This window comes from Galeopterus variegatus, unplaced genomic scaffold (assembly GCF_000696425.1).
Source record: "Galeopterus variegatus unplaced genomic scaffold, G_variegatus-3.0.2 Scaffold3572, whole genome shotgun sequence".
Lineage (NCBI taxonomy): Eukaryota > Metazoa > Chordata > Mammalia > Dermoptera > Cynocephalidae > Galeopterus > Galeopterus variegatus.
This window is the reverse complement of record NW_007729683.1, coordinates 11,242-38,823: the sequence shown is the minus strand read 5'-3', so window position 1 is coordinate 38,823 and position 27,582 is coordinate 11,242. Positions and strand designations below refer to the sequence as shown.

The 27,582-nt window shown below is 44.7% G+C and overlaps 1 protein-coding gene across 2 annotated transcripts; it reads left to right on the top strand.

Moving 5' to 3' along the window:
* Positions 1 to 250: 250 nt before the first annotated feature.
* EXOSC10 (exosome component 10) lies at positions 251 to 21,905 on the top strand. Of its 2 annotated transcripts, XM_008585439.1 has the most exons (25): positions 346 to 522; positions 1,997 to 2,133; positions 2,857 to 2,980; positions 4,527 to 4,631; positions 4,950 to 5,115; positions 5,571 to 5,685; positions 7,677 to 7,752; positions 7,968 to 8,078; positions 8,463 to 8,606; positions 9,119 to 9,309; positions 10,316 to 10,472; positions 10,691 to 10,839; positions 10,999 to 11,049; positions 11,978 to 12,089; positions 13,473 to 13,523; positions 13,718 to 13,796; positions 13,896 to 14,002; positions 15,925 to 16,020; positions 16,282 to 16,356; positions 17,616 to 17,703; positions 18,836 to 18,909; positions 19,499 to 19,673; positions 20,548 to 20,609; positions 21,144 to 21,220; positions 21,764 to 21,905. In XM_008585439.1, exons 1-25 carry the CDS (start codon positions 412 to 414, stop codon positions 21,792 to 21,794), a joined length of 2,664 nt encoding a protein of 887 aa, XP_008583661.1. In that variant the 5' UTR covers positions 346 to 411; the 3' UTR covers positions 21,795 to 21,905. The 2 variants fall into 2 exon arrangements, with proteins under 2 accessions (XP_008583662.1, XP_008583661.1); XM_008585440.1 differs by lacking the exons at positions 17,616 to 17,703; positions 18,836 to 18,909; positions 19,499 to 19,673; ... (1 more) ...; positions 21,144 to 21,220; positions 21,764 to 21,905 and adding an exon at positions 16,764 to 16,914 and having other exon boundaries at positions 251 to 522.
* The last annotated feature ends 5,677 nt before the right edge of the window (positions 21,906 to 27,582 follow it).

Sequence of the window (27,582 nt, the reverse complement as noted above, 5' to 3'; positions counted from 1 at the left end):
TGTTTTGCTTTTTTCTTTTTAGCTGGGAGAGATGTCAGTGTATGTGTAGGCTGTCGGGAATGAACCAATGGAGAGGGTAAAGATAGATGGGGGGCGGGAGCGGACACGGCTAATTGCAGGAGTCAAGATCAAGTGGGTGAAGGGGGCACGGAACCAGAGCTTGGAGGCGCTGGCTTTAAATAGGAGGATAACTGGGTCCTCCGGGTCCCACCCTGGATCACAGGGCCGCTGAGATGATACAACATGAGGTTAAAGAAAAACGTAAGGTTTACTACTGGGGCGACCAGCGCTAACACCCAAACCTAACCCTTCACCTCGTCCCGCAGTGGAAGGCGGCCTTTGCACATGCGTGGTGCGCACACGCCGCTTCCGGCGTGAACTCTCGCGAGAGGAACGGTGCGGGCCGGAAAGATGGCGCCTCCCAGCCCCCGAGAGCCCAAGGCCCACACGGCGAGCAGCGCAACCAGGTCCGACGGGGAGATGGTGCTGCCGGGCTTCCCGGACGCAGACAGTTTCGTGAAGGTAAGTTCGCGTGCGTCCGGGGCCGGGCAGGAGCTGAAGGGCCGCTGCACAGCCTGTCACCGCAGCCTGCCGGGATGTGGCCTCCGACGCAGACAGTGAGTGACGACCCGCTTCCCGCTTGAAGCCCACGCAGCCCCGAGTGTGGAGTGTCGTTTCCGCGTCCTGGGAAGGGCTTCCTTGTCACCCAGACGTCCGCAGCCCTCGCGACGTCGCCCCCGCCTGAACCACCCGGACAAGTCCCCGGAGGGGCTCGGCTGCTTGGCGCTTCCCACACCTGCCCCACCTCCTGCCCTCCCTGAGGTCCAGTCCTACGTAATCCCAAACCCTGGGCTAATAAATGTCACTTGTCCCCCTCCTCTAAACTCCGTAGCACATTTATCAATACCTCCTCGAAGGAACACAGAGAGTTCATCTAAATTATTTGTATAACGCAGCTTAAATATGAACAGACATCAAACCAGATTTAAGGGTGGCGCATAGCTCTTACAAAGCCATGAAACTAAAATAATTTAAAAATTAGCACTACAGTTTCTCGAAAACTACATTCATGTTATGTCTAATTTACCATTAGCAAATGCTGTCATTAATTCATTTATTTGGCTCTGAATAGTTCCTGGAGGAGTAGCTGTGGTCCTGATTGTGTGGCGTTCATGCTTACAAGCTACCATATACCCCACCATGACTCAGTTTCCCGCCACCTTTCTCATTTTTTTTTCTCGGGGAAACGTTTGTTCACACAACTCACAATGATGTCATTTGGCCTTCATATGATCAGCCATCGTTTATCTGGTTTTTTTCTCATTAGCTACTTCAGGTTTTTTTCTCATTACCTAACAACAACTAAAGTAGAGAACTACTTGGCACTAATGGAACCATAAAAACAAGTCCAGTCATGGACAGTAGTCATTCAAAGGATCCAGAATACGCTTGTATTGTTTTTAGATGCACATCGAGATGAAAACACAAAATAAGTTCCTATAGAAAGTTTATGGATCTGAACTTGAGTAATAATAACAGTAGCACTTACGTACCAGGCACTGTCTCAAGAAATTTTATTAGTTTATTTAATCCCCCCAAAACTCTGTGGAGTAGGCACTTTTTATTATGCCCATTTTTCAGAGGAGGAAACTGTGGTCCAAATAAATGACCTAACTTGCCTAAGATCACAGTTAATAGGTAGCGGAGCCAAGATTCAATCCCAGGCCTTTTGAATATTAATCATAATATGTATGTATTTGTTCTGTCTCTCCCCACTCTCCCAAGAGTGTAAGCTCCAAACCTGGTTTCGTGTTCACCGTTATATCCTCAGGGCCTAGAATAGGATTCGAGTAGAGTCAGCACTAAATGAATGTTTGTTGGATAAATGAAGACTAGTCATCTTAAGCATCTAGCACAATCTGCTGCATACAGCAGATCGAAAAAATGCTGTGCCAAATGAATGGGGATCCATGCTTTCTTTTCTGGTTCTTGACAGTTTGCTCTTGCATCAGTGGTGGCAGTCACTAAGGCATCTGGAGGCCTACCACAGTTTGGTGATGAGTATGATTTTTATCGAAGTTTTCCTGGTTTCCAGGCATTTTGTGAAACACAAGGAGACAGGTTGCTTCAGTGGTGAGTATTATATATTGTTTTCTTGTGGTTAATGAAAGAAATGAAAATAAAAAGGTAGATATTTTTTTCTTTAATTTGTTTTTCCTTAATCATAACTTTTTGGGCTATAAAGGGCTATAAATGTGAAAATGAGGCAATGGATTTTGATTAGGGAAATGTTTACTTGGTAAATTTTTAGTTTAACTTTAAAAAAAGATACTAACTTTTGCACCTATAGGCCACCCATCTTTAACTATCGCATAACAATTAGATAGCTCTTTTAGATTTGCTACATTAAAATAATGGATGTAGTATATTTTGTAAAATTTAAAGGAAGCTTCAAGGTAATTTCTCCCTTCATTTAGCATATGAGGAAAGTGAGTCTTAGTGAGGTCAAGGCATGCAACAAGCAGTGTTCTTAAAGGTTGTTGTAAGGGTGCAAGTTTTATTAGTTTGATCAAAAAGTATTGGGAATTGTGCCGGCCCGTGGCTCACTCAGGAGAGTGCGGTGCTAATAACACCAAGGCCATGGGTTCGGATCCTGAATAGGGATGGCTGGTTCGCTCACTGGCTGAGTGTGGTGCTGACAACACCAAGCCAAGGGTTGAGATCCCCTAACCGGTCATCTTTAAAAAAAAAAAAAAGTATTGGGAACTGTCTGAGCCAAGCCATTTGAGCATTCTCACAGATTGTAGACAAACGAAATAAAAGTATACAAACTCACATTGATTTTCCTTTCCTTAGCATGAGTAGGGTAATGCAGTACCATGGGTGTCGCAGCAACATTAAGGATCGAAATAAAGTGACCGAGTTGGAGGACAAGTTTGATTTACTAGTTGATACCAATGATGTTATTCTGGAGAGAGTGGTGAGTGTTTCACCATACTGTTAAGATAATTAACAAATGAAGGCCTTTTATATTGTTAAAAGGTAAAGAGAAACTTGGGCTGGCCCATGGCTCACTAAGGAGAGTGTGGTGCTGATAACACCAAGGCCATGGGTTCGGATCCTATATAGAGATGGCCGGTTAGTTCACTGGCTGAGCATGGTGCTGACAACACCAAGCCAAGGGTTCAGATCCCCTTACCGGTTATCCCTATATAGGAAAAAAAAAGAAGATAAAGAGAAACCCAGGTACATTAGAAAATAAAAAGGAGGTGCTGGCCAGTTTGCTCAGTTGGTTAGAGTGTGGTGCTGATAACACCAAGTCCAGAGTCCAATCCCTGTACCAGCCAGCCACCAAAAACAAAAAACAAACAAAAAAAAGAAAATGAAGAGGAAATAAGATTAGCATTTCTTACCAGTAATAACATTACCTTCTGATAATTGGCATCTTTTTTCTCAAAAATAACTACAGTTGTCTTCAAAATATCATTGCCCCATGGAAGCCTGTTTTTAAAGTGTCTTATTATGAATTTACCTTCTGGATTTGCGAATCCTATTTCTATTGTAAGAGAAGAGGCCTTTATATCAGCCCAACCAGAATTTAGTCTATTTTTACTGTCACTCAAAATCTGCTAAACACCCTGACTCACAGGATTGGAACAAGATGTGTATTATTCTTTCTAGCTTACTATCTATTTATGCCTAATTCTGTAGCAGAACATTATTTACAGAAATACACAGAGATCCATAGCCTTCAACCATGTAACAGTCCTGGAGAAATTTAAATTGTGCTGTCCTGTCCCAGGAAGTCATCTCTTCCCTGGTCTAAATGCCCACCAATCTTTCAGTGGTTTCTCACGTTTTATGATTTGAAGTCATACCATTACTACCATTTGTCACCTGTGTGTGCTTCTGTTAGTGGTGCCTAAACTGATGTTCCACATTTGACAGTGCAAAATAGATCAGTATTGTCTTCATTTTCATTCTAATATTGTACTTCTTTATTTAATGTATGCAGTCTAGGATCATTTTAATTATTTTAGTGGCCACATCAGACTGTTAAATCATATTTGAATTTTCAGCCCAATTCAGGACCAAAAGAGAATCAGTCAAGGTTGAGAGTGGTTGATTACTGCCATAAACTGTCCCTGAGCAAATAATGCTTTAATTACTTCGTGTGACTCCCTAATCACCCTTCATGCATTGATCCACTCTGTTTTTTAATTGACAGATAAAAATTGTACATATATATATCATGTGCAACATGATGTTTTGATGTCTACATTGATCCTCTTACTTCGTGTGACTCCCTAATCACCCTTCATGCATTGATCCACTCTGTTTTTTAATTGACAAATAAAAATTGTACATATATATATCATGTGCAACATGATGTTTTGATGTCTACATTGATCCTCTGTTATATGTGTATATTCTCTTAAACGTAATTCTCTAAATATATTTCTTAGATAGTTAACTCTGTTAATCTCGAAAGGAAGATACTAAATTAATACCTCGTCTACTCTTAGGGTATTTTACTGGATGAAGCATCAGGTGTGAATAAGAATCAACAGCCTGTTCTCCCAGCAGGATTGCAGGTCCCCAAAACAATAGTGTCCAGCTGGAACCGTAAGGTAAGGGCTTCTTTTTAGGTTAACTAGAACTCCTAATGTCAGCTTTATAATAAGGCTTTTGCACATTCTGAATTTGATTTCTGTTCTAATTTATTGGATACATAACTGGCCACTGCCTACCTTAACATGTTCTCATAAACATACCCAACTTACTTAACACCCTCTTCTCCACTTTGCACCCCCAGTCTCACATACACAAACATCCTCAAATGAATGGCTCTTAAATGTACTTGTCTCCTTGGAAGACGTACATTAGAATTTACTTTTCTGACTCATCAAGTTGCTGTGTTATGAAGTATTTGTATGTGTTGATCATAGGCAGGAGAATATGGCAAAAAAGCAAAAGCTGAAACTTTCCGACTGCTCCACGCAAGAAACATCATCCGACCTCAGCTCAAGTTTCGAGAGAAGATTGACAATTCCAACACACCATTTCTTCCTAAAATCTTCATCAAGCCCAATTCTCAGAAACCCCTCTCTCAGGGTAAGGAGTGTGAACTCTGCCTGGGTTTTAAGTCTTCCTTTCAGTCTGATACAAAAACCAGTGTGGCGATAAAGGTGTCTACAACCTTCCTTTTTTCAAAGGATGCCAGTTAATCCCTCCATAACTAAAAAAGAAAACCAAAAAAAAAAAAACTAGGGCTGGCCCGGTGGCGCACTGCTACAGTGCGCCGCTTGGGAAGCGCGGCAGCGCTCCCGCCGAGGGTTCAGATCCCACATACAGACCGGCCGCTCACTGGCTGAGCGAGGAGCGGGGGCAGCGCCAAGGGTTGCGATCCCGTTGCCGGTCCCGGTCCGGTACGGGCACGACACTGAGGGTTGCAATCCGTTGCCGGTCACAAAGAAAGACAAAAAGACAAAAAAAAAAAAAAAACTAAAAGACTAAAAACGTTTTTATCTCTTTTATGATGGTGTTTTTGTCACTTCTTGGGTCTCCAGGTCTCTCTAAAGAAAGGCGGGAACGCCCACAAGATCGTCCTGAGGACCTGGATGTCCCCCCTGCCCTGGCAGATTTTATCCATCAGCAGAGAACCCAGCAGGTTGAGCAGGACATGTAAGTGTTTGCCTGTATCTGAGCTTTCTACTGTGAGTACTTACCTTTTTGCCACATTTTCACTGTTTCACTTTTTGTAAAATTTGTACATGAAAACAAGGAGGGGCTGGCTGGTTAGCTCAGTTGGTTAGAGCACACTGTTGATAACACCAGGGTCAAAGATTCAGATCCCCATACCAGACAGCCACCAAAAAAAAAAAGAGAAAGAAAGAAAACAATATGAAGAGCGAGTGATTTTCTCCTTTTCCTAACATGGATCTTAGTGATAAAACTTGCTGTTTGTGTTCACAGAGGGCCTGCAAGCATCGTTTCTTGTAATCCTCACCACAATCCCAAGAGGTAGCAGTTACTCTCATCCCCATTTTATAGATGTAAGAACAAAATGAGAGATGCTGACTTCCCACAGAGCTAGAACTTTACACCCACATTTTCTTAAAATTCTTTTCTCTTTACCGCCCTGCCCACCCCTTTTTTTTGGTAGCTGGCCAGTACAGGGATCTGAACCCATGACTTTGGTGTTCCTCCCTGCCTTTTTTATTATGTGAGAACTCAAATGGTAACGTAAGACTTACTAATGAATTTGGTAAGGAAAAGGCATTTTTCACTGGAAGTATAAGCATCTTAGAAAAATTTCACTTATTGCCATATGATCCAGCAATCCCACTGCTGGTTGTACACCCAGAGGAATGGAAATCATCATGTCAAAGGGATCCCTGCAATCCCATGTTTATTGCAGCTCTGTTTACAATAGCTAAGAGCTGGAACCCACCTAAATGTCAATTGACAGAGGACTGGATAAGGAAAATGTAGTATGTATATACAATGGAATACTAGTCTGTCATAAAAAGGAATGAAATTCTGCCATTAACAATAACATTGATGAACTTAGAGAAAATTATGTTGAGTGAAATAAGCCAGACACAGAGAAATACTGCATGTCTTCAGTTATAAGTGAGAGCCGAAGAAGGAAGAAAGGGAGGAAGGAAGGGAGGAAGGAAAGGAAGGGAGGGAGGGAGGAAAGGGAGGGGAGGAAGGAAAGGAAGAAAGGAAGGAAGGAAGGAAAAAAGGAAGGAAAAAAAATACAACAATCACAATAATTCCTTGAACTTTCAAAAGGAGAAAACAGAACTGAGGCTTCCAGAAGTGGGAATAGTGTGGGGGGTGGGTGGCAGTTAGGAAGAAATTTGTAAAGGGCCACAAAAACTGTTTACATTGTGCAATGATAAAATAAATTTTTAAAAAAACTTAAAATAGACAAATGGACTTTGTTTTCAGTATAATGAAAAAGGTGATAAAAATTTTGTCAGTATTGGCCTTTTTCTCACGTATAAACAGAATCTGTTTGAGCATTCAGCTCCAGCACTGTGGGGGCCACAAGCTAAGGTAACAAAAGCTGGTCCTGCCCTCCTAGAAATCATCACAGGCTTAGGATTTTTATGCAAATATATGATATAGGAACAGAAAAAATAGAACATTTAGCTCATGGCCAACAGAAATGTTTGCCCCATTCTCTCTAACTTTACAGATTTGGTATTCCAAACCACAAGGAAGTATATATTTCTCATTTTTTTGTGTCATCTGCATCACCAACCACACAGTGTTTTGCATATAAGTACTCAAATCTTTATAAAGCTTCTTGAGTCTCCAGCACTCTAAAGAAATGAAAAGACTTAATTGTCATGGTTAAGGGTGAACAAGTATCACTTGATTTATTTGATGCACTTGAATTATCATTGAAATAATGATGCTCTTTATAAAGGGAAGATTTTTTTCTTTTTTGTTGTTTTTTGTTCGTTTGTTTTTGGGGGCGGCCAGTGGTGGTATAAGGAACCGAAAGAACCCTTGACCTTGCTATTACAAAGCTGCACTCTAACCAACTGAGATGGAAAGATATTCTCACAGTGGTCTTTTGTCATTTGTCATTAGAACAGTTGTTTTTCCTTTGAATCATGGAACTAATCAAAAGGATTTCTCTTTGTTTATTTATTCAGGTTTGCACATCCTTATCAATATGAACTAGATCACTTTACTCCACCAGATTCAGTGCTTCAAAAGCCACAGCCCCAGGTTGGTACCCAGCCTGAGTTTAAGAGTGATATCTGAGTAGCTGCAGAGAAACCAAATAAGCAGATTAGTTTATGTAATTCTGACCTTCCTTAAATATCTTTAAAGCAGAAGTTTGCAATTTTGGGTCATTTCTTGATCTCATAATTCATTTTGCACATTGGTGGGAAATGATTTTTAATATTCCTCTTTTTTTATAACTGTACTCTCTGATCCAGTTATACAGACCTGTAGAAGAAACTCCCTGTCATTTTGTATCCTCCCTGGATGAACTTGTGGAACTCAATGAAAAGCTCTTGAATTGTCAAGAATTTGCTGTAGACTTAGAGGTATCTTGTAAATGAACTTGAATGAAATTTTTACATTTTCTGTGAGTTCTCCTTCTCTAGAAGTGTAAAATTAATACTAATTTTAATCTGTTCTTGGTGAAAAATTAATTATATAACTTTTGCTCTGTAGTGGATTTTTTTTTTTTTAAAAGATGACCGTAAGGGGATCTTAACCCTTGACTTGGTGGTGTTAGCACCATTCTCTCCTAAGTGAGCTAACTGGCCATCCCTATATGGGATCTGAACCTGTGGCTTTGGTGTTATCAGCATCACACTCTCCCAAGTGAGCCACGGGCCGACCCTTATAGTGGATTTTTCAAAATCATTAAAGGAAAGTCTAATAAAAAAAATTTTTTTTTCTATTTTCTCCTCTATGTGTTTTAGCACCACTCTTACAGGAGCTTTTTAGGACTGACCTGCCTGATGCAAATTTCCACTCGGACAGAAGACTTCATAATTGACACCCTCGAGCTTCGAAGTGACATGTACATTCTCAATGAGAGCCTCACAGACCCAGCTATCGTTAAGGTAAGCCAGCTTTTTTAGGTCTTGCATGTGAGTGCAAAATTTACATACTTTTCAGTGTACTATTTCATTATTTCAAAGTAGACCCAATAAAGTTGAGAGAAACATGTCCTTTCCTGCAATAGGGTACCATATATTAAACTGCTTTGGTTTCTAAACCTGTTAGAACAGCTAAGACTTATCTTGTTGCCACCCAGAAAAATATTAAATCATTTTAATCCCTGAGGCAGTGAGGCCAAACCATCAGGACTGTTTGGAACTTAATGACTACACTTGAAGCTAATAAAGCTGCTTTCTTATATCATTGGCTGATTACATTTTAGACCTTAAGAGTATGCAATTAGGAGAATAGAAGAAGGTGTGGCCAAAATTAAAAGCAGCATTTAAAACTGCACACATCTTAATCTCCATACTGGCTTCTGATTCCAGTGTTCTAATAACCTAGAGGCAGAGTTCATTTCAGAGCACGAGCAGGCTTATACCAGTGTCCTGCCTGACTTTGGTTTTGTTTTCAGGTCTTCCATGGTGCTGACTCAGACATTGAATGGCTACAGAAAGACTTTGGGTTGTATGTAGTAAACATGTTTGATACCCATCAGGCAGCACGCCTTCTTAACCTGGGCAGGCACTCACTCGACCATCTGCTGAAACTCTACTGCAATGTGGAATCAAACAAGCAGTATCAGCTGGCTGATTGGAGAATACGGTCAGTTTGGTCTTGAGGAAATATGAGTGTGGAAAAAGTGTGTTTGTTCATTAACCTCTCCTCCATGGAAACCTGCGTTTAGGCTGAACCACTCTGAGTCTTGAGATGAATGGCGTCGGGCTTTTATCCAGGTGTTTTCAGCAGCATAAAAGTAATAGGAACTTTTAGGATGATGTAGAGTTTATTCTGGGCTGATTCTGTTCTGTTCATGCTTCATGGAAATAGTGGTTGAAAAGAGGTGCCATGTCAGTATTCGCCCGTGCCAGTCTCTTGTTTGAAACTTGAACTCCCTGGTAGGGATGCTTTATATGTGTGAGATGATCTCCAACAGGTGTGAGAGAACTTTAAGGGAGACACACAGTTGATTTTACCATAGTATAAGGTTGTAACAGAATTTGCCACACTCCTGGAAGCCTTGCTCAGCCTGATCATTTTCAGATGGCTCGCTACCTCCCTGAGGTTGCAGTTGTCATATGAAGACACTAAAGAGCTTTTCTCCAGTTTCACATGCCAGAATTTCCAAATATTAAAGTAAAGTTCATTTGGACTGATAAAGTCCAAATATAAGATAAAAATTGATAAAGTCTGTAAACCCCTCCCTGTTATTGAGTCCTTACCCTGTGCCAAGTACTGGGCTAAGTGCTCCAGGAATGTTGTCCTGTGTAATCCTCACAACAGCCTATGAAGTACCTTGTTCCCATTTTATAGGTGAGGCAAGTAAGCTCAGAGAGGTTAAGGAACTTGTCTAAGGACAGACAACTGGAGCTCAGATTCGAACTCAAGACTATAGTGCCCTTATTTTTAACCACATCATTACTTGCCTCCCTTTCTAGCCAGCTGTTAAATTAATGGTTTGCCATGTTAAAATGCAGGAAATGTTGTTATAACTAGTATTGACTGTGAAAGAATCTTTGATATCAGAAGGGTACATGGCACCCAGAGGAAACAACTGAATTGTTGTCCTTGGAGACAGTCAGTGAAACAATTTTGTCCATTGCAATTCTAGCCCTCTGCCTGAGGAAATGCTCAACTATGCCCGAGATGACACCCATTACCTGCTTTACATCTATGATAAGATGAGGCTGGAGCTGTGGGAGCGAGGCAATGATCAGCCCGTTCAGCTGCAGGTGGTGTGGCAGCGGAGCAGGGACATCTGCCTCAAGGTACAATTTTGGGACAATCACCAACCCCAACACTCTCCAGCTCTCTGTTTCTGTTTAGGTTCTAGTTCTTTTTTTTTTTTTTTGGCAGCTAGCTGGTACAGGTAGGTTCTAGTTCTTGTGTTTGCTCTTTACATTTGTGAAAAAAGCCAAATGTTTTGGAGATCCCAGGGCACAATTTTGATTCCCATTGATCTTGAATATCCTCTACCATTTTGAAGAAATTCATCAAACCTATCTTTACGGACGAGTCCTACCTTGAACTGTATAGGAAGCAAAAGAAGCATCTCAACACGCAGCAGCTGGCAGCGTTTCAGCTGCTGTTTGCCTGGAGGGATAAGACAGCTCGCAGGGAAGATGAAAGTTATGGGTAAGGAATTAGAGATTCTTTTAATATGTGTTTCTAGACTGAGTAGGACTTTTTTTTCCTTTTGCCATGAAAGTTAGTTGTTTTCCCTTGAGTTAATAGCATTTAATGAAACTTGCTGGCTGAATTTAATGTGATCCCTTTGTGTGTGTTCTGTTCCAGATATGTACTGCCAAACCATATGATGCTAAAGATAGCCGAAGAGCTGCCCAAGTGAGTCTGAGAGCTGATTAATATGTTCTGACTTTCTCAGTAGATGTCATGTCCTTCAAATGCAAATTTCCTGACTGTTATTACCCAAGGCTGTTTACTCAGAGAAGATTAGTGCTCTAAGCTTGGAAGGTAGCAAGTCCAAAGAATCCAGAATTTCTGCCCTCAGGTTGCCATTTAAGAACTAAAATTTCTTTTTTTTTTTTTTTGTCCTTTTTGAGACCGGCCGCACCGCACTCAGCTAGTGAGCGCTATGAGCGCACCAGTCATCCCTATGTAGGATCCGAACCCGCGGCGGGAGCGCTGCTGTGCTCCCAGCGCTGCACTCTCCCGAGTGTGCCACGGGCTCGGCCCAAGAACTAAAATTTCTGAACTGGAACCTGATTCAAAGCTTATGCCTTTGTAGTGAGTTTACTGTAAGTCTCTGAGCCTACAGCATCCACTTGCAGGGAAGGAAATGTCTCAGATTCTCTTATCTGATACTTTCTTCCAAATTGAGTTGTCTCATGATTTTAAACATTTCATGATGTTAATTGAAGTATAAGCAAGAATTATAATTCACTGTTCACCCCCATTGCAGAATTGAGAATCAGTAGTTCTGTGGTACTTACCTCCAGCTGTCCCTATTTGTAGAAGTCAGGCATTAAGAGGAATTGACTTAGGGCCGGCCTGTGGCTCACTCGGGAGAGTGCGGTGCTGATAGCGCCAAGGCCGCGGGTTCTGATCCCTAGAAAAAAAAAAAAGAGGAATTGACTTAAAACTTGGTTCAGCAAAGAGCACAAGTAGACGTGGTTGACCTGGGCTGCCCCAACATGAACGAGTTCCCTTAGTCTTCAGCATAGCGGTGACACCCTGGCTTTGCCCAGTCGTTATTCTTGTCTGGAAGCCCCTTCGGACTACTTCTAAGTGACGAGTATGTTCTTGTCTTCAGGGAACCTCAGGGCATCATAGCTTGTTGCAACCCAGTCCCACCTCTCGTACGGCAGCAGATCAATGAAATGCATCTTTTAATCCAGCAGGCTCGAGAGATGCCCCTGCTCAAGGTAAGAAGCTTTTCTGCTAAAGGGTCCTAACCCAGCAGGCCTGTTCTTTCTGCTAGCATCTTGCTCCCATGATCTCTTATATACATAAGCCAGTCTCCATGCTAAACAACCCTAAGGAAATAATAAGGCTTAATTAATGTTTTCTTGGATTTAGCTTCTTTTATCTTTGTGATAGTCGAGAGCCAAAACTCATCCTTTTTATTTTATGACCTTATCTTTGATAATCCCACAACAAGTAATATCTAGTGACTGGGCCAGTTGTTCTAAGACAGTTAGTCTGGCAGAATGAGATGAAGTGGGGGTTGCAGCACAGGGAGCTCATTTTGGAAGCCGGACAGTTGTGCAGATGTGACATGGTAGCATCCTGACTGAGTGTGGTGGTCACAGAAAGGACAGGATGGGTCCAAGAAACATTACTTTTCTTTTTTTCTGGTGGCTGGTTGGTATAAGTATTAAACCCTGGACCTTGGTGCTATTAGCACCAGGCTGTAACCAACTGAGCTAACCAGCCAGTCCCCAGGAAGCATCAGAAGAAAAGATCAATGGGTCTTCATCACCGATGATGAAATGACTGCCAGTTTTTTTTGAGCACTGAGTACTGTAGGGATGTGATTTGGGGATAATGGAGGTGGGGTAAAAGACAACTCACTCCAAATTTAAAGCCCGAGTAACTGGGAAAATATGAGAACCACGGATAGAAACAGGAATTCAGAAAGAGCTGATTTGGGGAAGGAGATGTTAAAGTTTAGACAAATGTAGAAGAAAGCTAGATGCCAGCCTGAAAATACAGACACATAGATCTATGTGAGCATACATGTAACTCACAGGTACAAGCACACTGGCACATGTGTGTACGTGTGCCCTTATAAAGGTATATAGCCCGTTTTGATTTGTGTTTTCTTGGGACAATTTTACATGTATTCACTCAGTAGTAATAGCAGTATATGGTAAATTATGTTTGTAATTTTTTGAAAGATTATTGATCCAGAAGGACTTAAAATCAGCTCCCTTGAGATGAAAAAGAAGAGAATCTGAGGATAAACACATTTGCAATTTTTATGTGAAAATTTCTGTCTCTACAGTTTGTCTGAGTAAAGAGAGAAACCCTGGTTACTAAAGAAGAAGCTTTTTCAAGCTCTTCAGAATCCTTCACATTATGCCTCTTCCTGATAAAGAGCTTTATTCTTTCATTCCACAGATAATTATTGAGCACCAAATAATTACAGTGCCAGGCACTAGAAGGGATGAAGGAATGAAAGAACATCTCTGGGCTCTTGAGAAACACAGTCTAGTGAAGGAGCACTGTCTGTGCTGGGTGGGGGTGGGGGAAATGTTTTGAGTTCAGGCAACTTTCCTCAGATTCCCTTTGTTTTTACTTCTTAGTCTGAAGTCGCAGCTGGAGTAAAGAAGAGCGGACCACTGCCCAATCCCGAGGTAGAATGTCCTGTCTGTTGTCTGTCCTGTGGGGGAAGACCTCGGTCAAAGACAAATAAGAATTAAAATAAAGTAAATAAATAAAATAAAAGTGCAAGTAAACCTGACAGAGGCTAGTGCTGACACCGCCAGCAAAACCTGCTGACTTGCTTGCAAGTTTTACATGCCAGCCTGCTGGTTTGTTTTTGATGCAGAGATTGGAAAATATTCTCTTTGGACCTCACGACTACTCCCACACCCCTCCAGACACCTATCCAGTCGTCCCAACCAGTGGTAATGTAGAGGGTCCTCTGAACTATCCTGAAGAGGCTGAGACAGATGCCTTGTATAAAATCCGGTAGGCTTTGACTTTACTGACTTCTGTACCTCTAGGATCTGTGCCAGTTCAGAAACAGGCAAGCCTCTTCCCTGACCAAAAAGAAGGGTCCTCACTAGATTCCAGATGTCTCATTGCTACTGCTGCCATCAAATTATTTAATGTGAGTAACATGGAAACTTCAGTGAGGTGACGTAGACTCATGGGATTTACTGGGTTTACCAAGTAGGCTGTCTGCCTAGAGGGTTGCATACACTTGGAACTAACACCAAAAGCAAAACCCAGCAGCAGTGGGGGGAGATGTAGAGACTGACAAGCAAGGTGGCATTTGCTGTCTAGAGGAGGTGGCCTGTGTTTCTGTGGGAGGCAGGTAGAGGATTCTCTTATGAGCTCTGTGTGCAAAGAAATCCTCCAGGAAAGGTCAACATCCTGATAGTTACCAGTGCCTCACAGGGAGGAGGGCATAGGCTAAATGACATAGAAGCAGGAGTTTTTACATACAGCCACAGTGAAGGGACGGTTCGTTGTGACACCCAGCAGGGGTGGAATGAGCATGTTCTGATCAACTGCAGAGTGTGCTGTGTGTAGCTTCCTGACCGACCACTGCACCATCTGTATGTGCTTTTGGTGAAGGAGAGAAAATTTTGAAAGCCATTTTTCTACACTGTGGCTTGTTAGAGAAAGCAAGAAGCAGGCACTAGTGAGTGGGCAGAACCTTGTTTCCTGTCCCTGCAAGAGGCTGCAGCAGTCATGGCTGTTAATGACTGTCCATTCTGGAGACCCAGTGTGGCTAGCCTGGGCCAGGCTGTGTTCCAGGAACATGAGTTGGGCTGTGACAGAGCCTTCCTGTCTGTTACCACTTGGGCTTCTCCTTTTTGCCAGTGATTAGAATTCCACCAAGACAACGGGTGGTAATCGCGAGAGTGCGGTCTCCCCAGCAGGCCTGAGAATGAGTGGGACTCAGGAACCCCCAGCTTGGGCTATGCTCTGATTGGCTGAGGCTGAGCCATAGGTCCACCTGGGACCTGGAGTGGGATTGGCACCATACAAACCTCTTGGACTAAGAGTGGGGCACAGGGAGGAAAATGATACATGGATGTTAAGCTGTAAACAATGGATGCCTATTATAGCGAGTCTTATCTACTGGATTCTAGGCTCAATGCAGGTAGAAACCATGTCTTGTATTTCTCTCAGTCACTCCCAATATCCAGATTACAAATAACAGGCATTTAATAAGCATGTGATGTTTGATTAATTGATTAATTAATTCAAATTGGGAAATCTAATATTAGAAATCACTCTGGCTTTTACTCAGATCTCTTCTGCTAACTTGATAATGGCTATTCTTCATCCCAGAAAACTAAAGTTTCCAATGTCATCTTTATTCGTACAACTATCTTTTGTTTGATGAATGAACTATACTGTGACTCTGCACTGTGAAATATTATTAACAATAACAATCCTTGACAGCACCATCCTGGGGTTTTACAAAATATCTCACATAAACCTCAGGACAATCCCGTGGGAAAAGGTTATTATTATCCGTATTTCACAGATACGGAAAATGAGGCTCAGAAAAGTCAAATGACCTGCCCAAGGTAACACAGCTAGTAAATGGCAGAGCTACTGTTTGAACCCAAGTCAGTCTTCCCACTTGATTGAATTAGATCATTCTGTAAAGCTCAGTTTAGTTGCCACCACCTTCTAGAAACACCCAGCGGGAATGAGCCAACCCTTCCACAGCGCCGCCGCGCTTCCCAAGTGGCGCACTATCCAGTGCGCCACCGGGCCGGCCCCGGCTCTGGAAGACTTTAATAACCTCCCCAAGCCTCAACTTTCTCCTTTGTAAGATGGTGAGAATAATACCATGTAACTCAGAGATTGTAAGGACACAGTGAGAATTTATTGTTCAACAAATATTGAAACCCTACTGTGTGCTGTTATGGCACATTGCTTTATACAAAGAGGAGTTTAAGAAAAATTAGCCATTATTTTTATTGTCACTATTATTATTATTCTCTTGCTTGCATCTTGATGTGACAAAATGATCATGGTGATAAGTGATATTTTTGTCTATCCCTACAGGAACCCAGTGCTGAAGAAAATGGAAAAGCTCCATTAACAATTGCACAAAAAAAAGCTCAGAACATAATGGAGTCCTTTGAAAACCCATTTAGGATGGTAAGTAATAGTTGTGTATGCTCAGGGCTGGCAGAACGTGTAGAGATTTCTGTAGCTAAACATGGCTTTTACCTGGAAAAGGAGCAAGAAGTTTGGTGAGAGGAGGCCTCTGAACATAGTGTGTGTCAGTTGTCCCTCGTGTCCAGGTTGAGACTCAGGCCTTCTGGGATGACACCAGCCACACCCTCCTCTGAGTGCCTCTGACCTGTGGGTTCCTTTTGCATTTCCTGCCACGCTTATATGCCCGTCTCCCTTCTCTAGTTTCTGCCTTCACTAGAACACCGTGCTCACATCTCACAGGCAGCAAAGTTTGATCCATCATCAAAAATCTATGAAGTAAGTGGATTCGTCACTTTTTTTCTAAGAGTGACTTTCTAAGGAAAGGAGACTTTTTAATTATTTGAATTGGGTGTCCGTGTTAGACAAGCTTATCTATGGGTGAGCTTCAGATCATCTGCGAACCCTCTGAAAGTGAACACAAAAGCCCTTTATACCTATGCGTTGCTTTCTGGGGAGAGAGGCCAAAACTTCAATCAGATTCTCAAAAGCATTTTGAAACCTTTTAAGAAACAGTTCTTCATATTTTGTTTTTGAACTGAGGTTTAATTTATATGCAGTAAAGTGCACAGATGTTAAATGTACAGCATGATGCATTTTTACAAATGTATTTTACTTTAAGGCCCTTAGAAGTGATACCTATAATTTAAAATACTGTCGTGTATTGTTTGGTTTGTTTTTAACAGTATTGTGAATAAGAACACGCCTCCCCTGGAGCCCCATGAGATGTTCCTTGGAGCCAGCGTATTAATTGTCTGTTAAAAGCCTCCTTCCTCCCTGCAGGAAGTATCTGCTCTGCTGATGGGGTGGCTGGTCCCTTGCCCATCAGCATAGCTCTTTCATTAAGCAGAACCCTGATAAGCCTCCCGAGCCTCCTTCCTCCCTGCAGGAAGTATCTGCTCTGCTGATGGGGTGGCTGGTCCCTTGCCCAGCAGCATAGCTCTTTCATTAAGCAGAACCCTGATAAGCCTCCCGGCCTGGTGCTGAGGGGTAGCCTACCATTTTTAGGAATGGGGAGTCAGGTGGAATTTTTGCCTTCTCTCCTCTTTTCCCCCATTGGCTGTGGCACATTGAACATCCCTTACTGTGCTTGTGTTCAGTGTCACCTAGGTGTGTCTAATGCCTCAGGTAAATGTGGTGTCATAAGGAAAACAGTAGTCTTGCAGAAGCCTTGCCTGAGTCCAGCTCTGCCGTTTACTGACCATGTCCCTCTGACAGATTATTTAGTCTCCCTAAGCCTGTTTCCTCATCTCTAGAGGGAAGGCGGTGACAGTACCTTTGTCGTAGTCACGGAAGGGATTGGATGGGACGATGGTTGTGAAAGCCCATGCCTGGCATACAGTTGTGCCTTGTCCTCCTCAATAAGGATTTTATAAGTAAAGCCAGTATGAGATTTTGTTTTTTGTCACCTCAAATTTGGAATTTATGACTTAGAATGTGTGTAGTTATTGGGTTAGCATGCCCTACATCACCTCATTTAAAAAGTTAGGCATTCCTGTGTGGCTGAATTTTGGAGTTTATGTTTGTTCTCGTTATAGATCAGCAACCGTTGGAAGCTGGTAAGCCAGGTGCAGGTACAACAAGAATCTAAAGACACTGCCAAAAAGAAGGTGGCTGAGCAAACAGGTAGCATTTACTTCCTTGTGGACTCAGCGTGTTTGTTAAAGAACAACCCTTCCACATCAGTCTGTTAATTCAGTCATCCAGTAAAGTGCCGGCCACAGCAGTGAACAACACAGGCGCCTTCTGCTGAGGGGTGGTGGCCAGTCAGCCCGCAGACGTGTGTTCTGTCAGATGTGCAGAGAAACGACTGGGGAGTGCTTGGGGGTGGGGGGTAGAGAGAGCAGGCTAATAACATGACATTGAGCGGAGACCTGCAGCAGTCGAGGGGAAGAGTGTTGAGATGCCTGGCAGTGCGAGTCCGAGGCCTGGGGTGGTAGTTTGCTGGGCATGCTCAAGGAGTACCAAGGAGGCCCCTGTGGCTGAGCAGAGGAGTAGGGGAAGAAGAGAGGTAGGAGACGACGAAGGAGAGCGAGGAAGGGCCCGTAGGAAGGACTTTGGCTTTCACTGCAGGTGAGTTGGGAAGCCTCAGGGAGTCTGAGCAGAGGAGGGATGTGAACTGGTGTGCATTTTCCAGAGATTACTCTGGCTGCTGTGCTGAGAGTGGCTGATAGAGGGAAGGGTGGGAGCCCAGTTAGGAGACATGACAGTAACCCAGGTGGGATGGGACAGTGGTTTGGATCAATATGGTAGCAGAGGAGCTGGTGAAAGGTTGTCAGACCTGGATAGGTCCTGTGGTAAAGCTGACAGCATTAGAGGATGACTTGGATGTGGCATGTGAGAGAAAGGAAGGAGCTGTGGATACAGGAAGGTTTTTGTCCTGAGTACCTAGTAAGATGGAGTCGCCATCAAAAGAAGACGAGAGAAGAAGGCAGTTTGAGAGAGAAGAGGTCTTGGTTCTGGTCCTTAACATTGATGGTTACGATCCAATTAAATATCCTTAGAGAGATGTCATACAGGCTGTTGGCTATTTGGTTGGGTTTATGGGAGGGGAGCAGGCAGGGTGGGGAGTGTCAGATGGAGAGTACAGTAGAAGGTGAGAAGAGGACCCAGGTGTGCACCCAAGGCCTCCGTCCTATAGAAGTAGGAGGGGGGTGGGGGTGTCAGCTGTGACATGCCCTGGGGACAGGCCTCGCCACGGGAGGATGAGGATGGCCATGGGGCTCTGCAGCTCCATCGGCATTTCTCTCTGTCGCAGCTGCCCAGGAACAGGTGAAGGAAGAGTATAAAACCACAGCTGAACAGGCTGTCTCTGTCCGACAACAGGCTGCGGTACGTGGTGACTTCTCTGTTCTTTTGAGAAACTGGATGTCCCTTGTGGTGATTAGGATTTTCCTTGAATGTCCTAGGGGGGCTTACCCTGTGCTTCAGATAAGTGCTTTCTTCTTTCCAGTTTACTTTGGCTTGTCAGTTAGTGCCTGCCTCTTTTCCCCACAAAAGCTTGTGTTGTAACTCCTCTCAGATGGTGTCTTCTGCTGTGGTCATGGTAAATGTGCCAGACCACTCCCTGCAGGAGGCAGCAAGGTATGGAGGTTGTGGTGTTGAAGCCCATTGCATGTCCCACTCTGCCCTAGGAAATGTACCCTTCTCTACCACCCCCAAAGCACTCTGGAATTCTTAACCCCTGCCTTCCTTAAATGGCCTGAGGTCATTGTCCAGTTCGGAACTTGTTCCAGCTGCGCTGGCTGAACGGGATTGTCCTTAAATTCCTGCCTGGGCAGACTCGCAGCCACAGCTGTGTGCCCCACCCTGATCTTGTAGCACAGAAGCTGCTGAGTCCCCGGCTCATGCTGGAGGCAGGAAGGGTCATCTCCTCCCTTGCGCACCTCCAAGCTTCCTTCCCCTGTTCCTCAATCTACAGCTAGAAAACGCTGCTAAGAAGAGAGAGCGGACAACAAGTGACCTGAGGACCACGGAACAGAAACAAGAGAAGAAACGACTCAAAATTTCCAAGAAGCCAAAGATCCACGCAGATCCACCTGAAAAAGATTTTACCCCTTACGACTATAGCCAGTCAGACTTCAAGGCTTTTGCTGGTGAGGAGAGGACTGTGGCCCCCGTAAAGGCTGGGTTAGGTGGAAGGAAGCTGTATAGTAAAGAAAGCATGATATAGGCACAAAGTAAGCCTTGCCTGAGACATGGCACTAGCCAGGAATTCTTAGAGCAGTCCTGAGAAGCCACAGTGACATGGACAGATGCCCACCACCCCCCTCCCACAGGAGCAAACTCACCCAGTGGCCACTGTGGAGGTTTAGCAGGATGTCCTACACTGCAGCCAGTGGCTCCAGCCTTTCTCAGTCACCTGTGCCCAGAAACATTCTCGCTTGCTCGCTCACTCACTCTTGCTCTCTTATACCCTCTCGTACACGCACACACGTGTGCATGTGCAAGGTAAAGGTTTTGCTTGTTGAACAAACCTGAAGCCCATGAGATGAAGCTCTTGTGGCTCCTTAGCCTGTGAGAGTCCATCTACTTTGAAGGGGCTGTAAGTGGTGTTCCTGACTCTACAGCAGCCTCTGAGAAGCACACCCATTTGGTAGAGAAAGCAGCAGGACAGTCCACACAGTGGTCCTTTAGGCAGTAATGTTGCCTTAGAGCCCATGTTACTGACGTGGCATCCTCTGGCACACAGCAATTAGAATGGATTTCCTTGATATAAAAGCGGCTGGTGCTTTAGCCAACTGCCCCTAACATCCTGAGACTAGATCGTGAGAATTGGGCCTGGCTTCCAGGCTGCCTGCAGCTACTGGGAACATAACATTTTAATTTACAGCAGCTATAAGTTCCTCATTGTAAAGGGGGTCACAAACTGACAGTCAACACTTCCTGAATCTGTGTCCCTGCCCGTAAGTGGGTTATGTGGATTCACTCAGTTACCTGATCACTGGCCTCTCATCCGTTACCTTTCAGGAAACAGCAAATCCAAACCTTCCTCACAGTTTGATCCAAATAAACAGGCCCAGTCTGGCAAGGTAAGAAACACGGTGGAGGATTTTCGCATGCTTGTGCTAATTTTGACCTTTGTGAAGAGGATGGGTCTACCTGGGAATTCTGTTCTTCTGCATATCTTTTCCCTCATCTTGTTTATTCCCAAGTGCAGACAATACTCATATCAGCTATTCCAGCAATTTTAAAAGAAGGGGCTATAAAAGCTAGTGTGGGTTTTAAAGAGTGTCACTCTTGTGTTGCTGCCATAGGAATTGTAGCCGAGGGCCAAAAGCACTTTCTCTGGAGCCTCCCTAGCCTGCACTGGCCTGCGTGGGTCTTGGTTCTGCCAGAGCTGCAATGTGGCTGCAGGCGGCAAGGCCTGTGCGGAGCTTCCTGCTCCTTTTGCAGCTCACCCTAATGGTTTTCCCTTCAGAAATACACAGAAATGTCCAGTGGCAAGAAAACCAGACACACCTTGGTGTGGAGTCTTTGATTGGCTGTCTGAGCTCAGGAGTGTTGTCCTGTGTGTCCTACACTCAAGGTTGTTACCTAGCTTAAGTGGTTTCTTATCTTTTCAGAAATGCATTGCAGCCAAAAAACTTAAGCAGTCAGTGGGAAACAAAAGCATGTCCTTTCCAACTGGAAAATCAGACAGGTATGTGGTCAATGAAAGCCCCTGCATGCTGGGGACCGTGCCAGGGAACAGCAGCATAGCACGCAAGCGTGCAGACGCCTTCAGCCAGGAGACTCAGAGCCACTCACACCAGGGCCCTCTCTGTCTCTTTGGGGAAGTGAGTTGCACCATGTCATACATCATAGCCCTGTGCCTTAGGACTCACATTCCCGTCATTCTTACCTCTCTCCTATCACCATACAGGTTCCTGGCGTCACCTCAGAGCAAATAGGGGTGACATTTTTCTAGGCAAGCCTGTTTCTTAGGAATGAGAAAAAAAATCAGTATGCAAACGTGGGCTATTTTAGTGAAAAGCAGGAAATCCTAATACTTAAAACAGACCCCAAGGTCCGGGAGCAGGCCCCAGCCCACATGCTTGGCTTCTGCGCTGGGGTGGACCCCTGAACACACCATTCTCCCTCATTCTGTGTTGTTAAGGTTTGCAACATTTTATCAACCAGCTGAGAACAAACATCCAGCCAAACTGGGAGAAGTAACTCTTTTGTTTTCCTATTGTCTCTGCAGAGGCTTCAGACACAGTTGGCCAAAGAGATAGTGGTGAAAGAGACCTTTGGGACCCACAGTGGACTGCAGGTACCACATAGTGGTGCTGGTTTTGTACAGACTCATTTTTAAACCATTAAAAACAATTCTTATGGGAAGAAAGCTGGTTCCTGGCTTTTCTTCTGCTGCCATGCTGCTCTGGCAGGGGAGGATAGATCCCATCCTGTTCAGATTGCCACCTCAGCTGTCTGTGGGCAGAGGTAAGTGTGCCCTCGGAGGTTACTGTGATTTCCAGAGAAATCCAGAACCACCCCTGAGGAAGGACGCAGAAGAACCTCCTTGACGCTCTTCTGACTCCATCTGCAGAGGGCGCTGCAGGCCGTCTGACTTGCTTTGCTGCCTTCAGGTAACGCGAAACAAACGGCAGCAGGACGATTGGGAAGGGGACTGATAAGGAGCCTTCGAGCCCACCGTGGCTTCCGGAAGACTTGTTCTCTTTGTTCCTTTCTCTCCCTTTTTTGAAAAAAACTTTGTTTTTTCCTGATTATAAAAGTAGTAACATGTTCATTGTAGGAAATGTGGAAAATAAAAACTCAAAGAGAACAATTTAATCATCCGTAATCCTACCACACAGAGATGGTCTTTCACATTTCGGTATATTTCCTTACAGACTTTTTACCATGCGTATGTAGATATAGACGTATTTTTTAATTTACAAACTTGGGTTTAGGTCTCTATAGTTTTTCACTTTTTTTTTTTTTTCCTTTTTGTCTTTTTTCGTGTCCGGCAACGGATCGCAACCCTCAGTGTTGCGCCCGTACCGGACCAGGACCGGCAATGGGATCGCAAACCTCGGTGCTGTGCCCGCACCTCACTCAGCCAGTGAGCGGGAACCGGTCTGTATGTGGGATCCGAACCCTCGGCGGGAGCGCCGCCGCGCTCCCAAGCGGCGCACTGTAGCAGTGTGCCACCGGGCCGGCCCCACTTTTAAAGCCTATATTGGGGCCGGCCCGTGGCTCACTCAGGAGAGTGCGGTGCTGATAACACCAAGGCCCCGGGTTCGGATCCCATATAGGGATGACCGGTTCGCTCACTGGGTGAGTGTGGTGCTGACAACACCAAGTCAAGGGTTAAGATCCCCTTACCGGTCATCTTTTAAAAAAAAATAATAAAAATAAAAAAAATAAAGCCTATATTATGAGGTGTTTTAACACCAAGGTCAAGGGTTCAGATCCCTGTACCAGCCAGCTGCCAAAAGAAAATTAAAGAAAGTTTGTATTATGAGACTTTTCTTGTTCTAAAATTTTAGCCAATCCCATTATAAAACATTTAGGTTTCCATCTTTGGTACTATTCTTGATAATGCAGCATCTAAACTTATATAGATTTGTGACCCAATCTCTGATTGTTTCTGTAGAATTCCATTTGATTTTAATCCTGAGATGGGCTATTAAATCAAGAAAGCACAGAATACCATTGTTTTTGTTTTCACAAATACTGTTTAGGAACATTTATCTTTAAACTTTATCCCACAAATTATTGAGAGGGCCTCCTGTATGATACGCTGTCAGGGGCAGGGTAGCAGCCTAAATCAGACACCACTTTGCCACGGAGAGCTCCCAGGCAAGTAGAACAGCTGAGAACAGTCCTGTCCTAAGACAGGCTGCTTTTGTATTAGGCAGGACGAGACTGGTTGAAAGTGGAAGAAAAGCCAAACTATCAGTGACTTAACAAGAGAGATGTTTTTTCTCTTTCTATTGTCACTATGGTTTGTCCAGAGCTAGCACGGCAGCTCACGACCATCAGACACAGGCTTCTATCCTGTTGCTCTACCATCCTCAGCTAGAACACAGGGCTTCCACCTCACAGCCCAGATGACTTCCCTGGCTCCAGCCATTATACCTTCATTCCAGTCGGCTGGAAGTAGAGAAGAGCACCCAATCTCTCTTTTATTATTATTTATTTATTGGCAGTTGGCCAATACTAGGATTAAAACCTGAACACTGGTAATAGCACCATGCTCTAACCAAGTGAGCTAACCGACCAGCCCTACCCAATCTCTCAACCTGAACACTGGTAATAGCACCATGCTCTAACCAAGTGAGCTAACCGACCAGCCCTACCCGATCTCTCTTATTTATTTATTTATTTATTTATTTATTTACTTATTTATTTATTTATTTATTGTCCTTTTTGAGACCGGCCGCACCGCGCTCAGCCAGTGAGCGCACCGGCCATCCCTATATAGGATCCGAACCCGCAGCGGGAGCGCTGCTGCACTCCCAGCGCCGCACTCTCCCGAGTGTGCCACGGGCTCGGCCCAATCTCTCTTTTATTAAAAGGATACTGCCCATTTCCACTTCCCACTGAACTTAATCACATGGCCACGCAAGGGGTACTGGGAGGGCTGGCCGGTTAGCTCAGTTGGTTAGAGCGCAGCCTTGTAACACCAAGGTCAAGTGTTCAGATCCCTGTATGGGCCAGCCACCAAAAACAAGGGCTACTGGGAAATGTCATTCCCGTCATCTCTGTGCCCTGCTAAAATTCCAGGGCTCTCGTTACAGAATTTGGAAAGAATGGACATTGAGGGACAAAGAGCGGTGTCTGCTATAAAAAGTGGACAGGTGGAAATTTTTTAAAGTGAGAAATTATTTTCTACCGAGGAGGCTTCATGAAGGGGGCGTTTGGCTGGACCTTGAAGAGGGAGGGAAGTCCAGAGAACTCTAAGCCAGTGCTTCTCAAAGCAGAGGCCTCAGAGAGCCCAGCCAGGAGCTTGTCAGAAAGGCAGAACCTGGCTCCTCCAGACCAGCCAGAGCCTGGGGGCAGCCCAGACCCTGAGCTTGCCCAGTTCTTCAGGTGAGTCTTTGGTGGGCTCAAGTTTGAGAACTACTGTCCTTAGCTGACCCACGTGCCACGGGCCTGGCTAAGCAGGTGCAGCTGGCCAACCGCTGGTCAGAGGTAAAATGAGAGCCGTTGCTCAGACAGGTAAGATGACTCCTCATCCTTCCTTTGGAAGTGTTCCTTACTAGTTTTGTCTTTGTGACAATGTGTCTTTGGTGGTTTTTTTTTATTTTTTTGGTTTGGTTTTTTGTAGTAGTAGGAGTTTGAGGTCTTTTTAAATGTCCTTTCTTGCAAAGTAAAAAGTTCACAAGCCAAGGTCAGTCCCCAGGTGTGTTTTCAAAGGTTGGTCTGTGGAAGCCAAAAGTTCAGAACTACCAAGCCCATGGGTGGAGGTGAAAGCCATGCGGTGTTCAGAGGACAGCTCTAGCCTTGGTCCACCGATCATCAAGTCGCAGAGCACTTGGGAAAGGACCAGAGAGGATGGGCCAGTGCGTGGAGAGGCGAGTGTGTCAGCCAGTCAGGAACTGTTCAGTAACTCTGATCACAGAGGGCCGTGGCTGGGCCTGTGCTCCAGGAAGAGGGATCTAGCAGGGCCAGCAGGGTTGGAGGCGGAGAGAGAATTTATGAGCAGAAGGGATCTATGCTCAAGGAGGCCTGCTGCTGTTTGCGGTGCCTTAGGCAGCTTGCCAGAAGCATTCTCAACCAAGTAACACCACATAATGGCCAAACTTGTTCCCACTCATAACCACAGCTGTCTGCCTGGCTGAACACTGCTTTAAAGATGACTCTCAAGTGCTAACTACCTAACACGTCTCTCCAGTGACAGACACGTACCAGGTGGCAGCCCCATTTCAACCATTACCTTGGGCAGTAGCCATTGGCTCACTCTCCCTCGCTCCCCGCCCCCAGGCCCTTTTATAAAGTATCAACACTTTTTAGGAGGTTTGGGTAGTCAGTCAACCCACCAGACAGCAATGCTTTACAACAGAATTATACATGCACATTGGTCTGAATTTGGGGAAACATTTCATGCTGTAACCTGGTTTTCTCCATCCTGATTTTTAATATGAGGGTACCTCAAAAAGTTCATGGAAAAATGGAATTAAAAGATAATATGAATCCTTCCATGACTTGAGTGCCCTCATATCAGCTGTGGTTTTATCTGGACTGCGCAATAATGGCTACTGCTGGCAAAACCAGTTTTTCCTACTTGGGTGGCATTTCTGGGCTCATGGTGCTGTATACTTGGAGAAAACATTTGGGGTTTTTTTTTTTTTTTTTTTGCCTATAATTTATTCAGGGCCTTATTTTCTTTGAAACAGGAAGGTCTGAGCAACTCCTGTACACCCCAGCCTAGAGTCTCATTGACTGTTCCTGCTTGAGACTGAAGCCACAGTTCCACCTGTTTTACAGGAGGGTAAAGGACGTAATTTATGGTCTCTATCATTTGAGGTTGCACATGCTGAGGATGGGATGGACTTCATCCTCCACTTTCCCCTGTGCAGTGCCCGTGGAATGCCAGGCCTCCTGTCTAGCGTCAGCCATGCACCGCCTAGAAGAAAGTCAATACAGCTGATCCACAAGGTGCCTAGTCTTCCCTCAGTATGTTACCTGGGGCTTGCCATCTACAGACACCAGTCCTAGCCTCGTGGAGCCTCCACTCTGGCTCAGGGTACATGCACAAGTAAACAAGCAGTTATAACCCAGAGGCGCAAACATCTTGATGGAGGAAATACAAGCTGTTATGCGAACATGTGGATCCAAGTACACGGTTGGACCCATCAAGCCTGCAGTAACTGGACCTTTTGATTGTCTCCACCTTACCCACTTTGTGATCCTTCTGTGAATAATCTCAGATTCTGTACAGTTCCATGGGAGTGTCTCCTAGCAATTCTTCAACTGCCTTGGCTTACCTCCCCCTTTATTTTATTTTTAAAAAGAGGACTGGTAAGGGAGTCTTAACCCTTGACTTGGTGTCGTCAGCACCACGCTCAGCCAGTGAGCTAACCGGCCGTCCCTATACAGAGATCGGAATCCCTGACCTTGGTGTTAGCAGCACCGCACTCTCCCAAGTGAGCCACGGGCTGGCCCTTACCTCCCCCTTTAAAAGGAGCTTAAAGTCAGCCAAGGCAGATCGGTAAGGCTTAAAAGCCTTGTACTCAGCTGATAAACAACACTGTGTTATTCTGCTCGGTTTAAGAGACAGGGAACATGTTCCCCGTCTCCAGGTGGAGGCTGCAAAAACGTCAGTCAAAAAACATCCCTGACATAATGTCACCTAGTTTATACCAGTTGCATCTTCCTTCCTTGGCATTCGAACTGCGCCTGCAGCAATTACCATTTAATATTTGGTAATTAGCATGCTTAATGTGATTCTGAGGAGTTCCTTGACATTTTCATAAAAACAGCACATTCCCGCCCACCCTTCAAGGAGCAAGACATAGTTTGTCATAAAATTGCGTGCCAATCTTTTCTGGTGCTGAACATGCATGTGGCGGGGCCTCTTCCTGGACACTGCTGGTAAATTTAGAAACTCGTCTAGAAAAGACCTTCACTTTCTCAGTCAGCTGCCATACGCTCATGGCTCAGATAATCTGAGAGAAAATGGCTAAATGCAGCTTGTTAAATCGCAGCCTGTAATGATCGTTTTCAAGTAAATAAGAATCCTTAGCGCGCCCCGATGCACCACACAATCCGTTCAAGTCCAACAGGGAGCCAAATCTTGGACGCGACGAGCGGTAGCACTCTACTCTCGCTGCCATGAAACAACCTAACCGATCGCCCGACGACGGACCGCCCGCTCCCGTACCTGCAGCCCGAAGGCCGGAGCCCGGGCCGCACGTCCCAGCGCCGAGCCCGAGGCGTCAGCTCGTTTCCCCTCCCGAGCCCCGTGGCCCCTCGCTCGGTCCCTGGCAGGCACCCGGGAAGGGGGTCAGGGGCCCGGAGGGTGCACCGCCCGGACTACGCGGGGCCGGAGGAGGGACCCCAAACCTCTTCCGC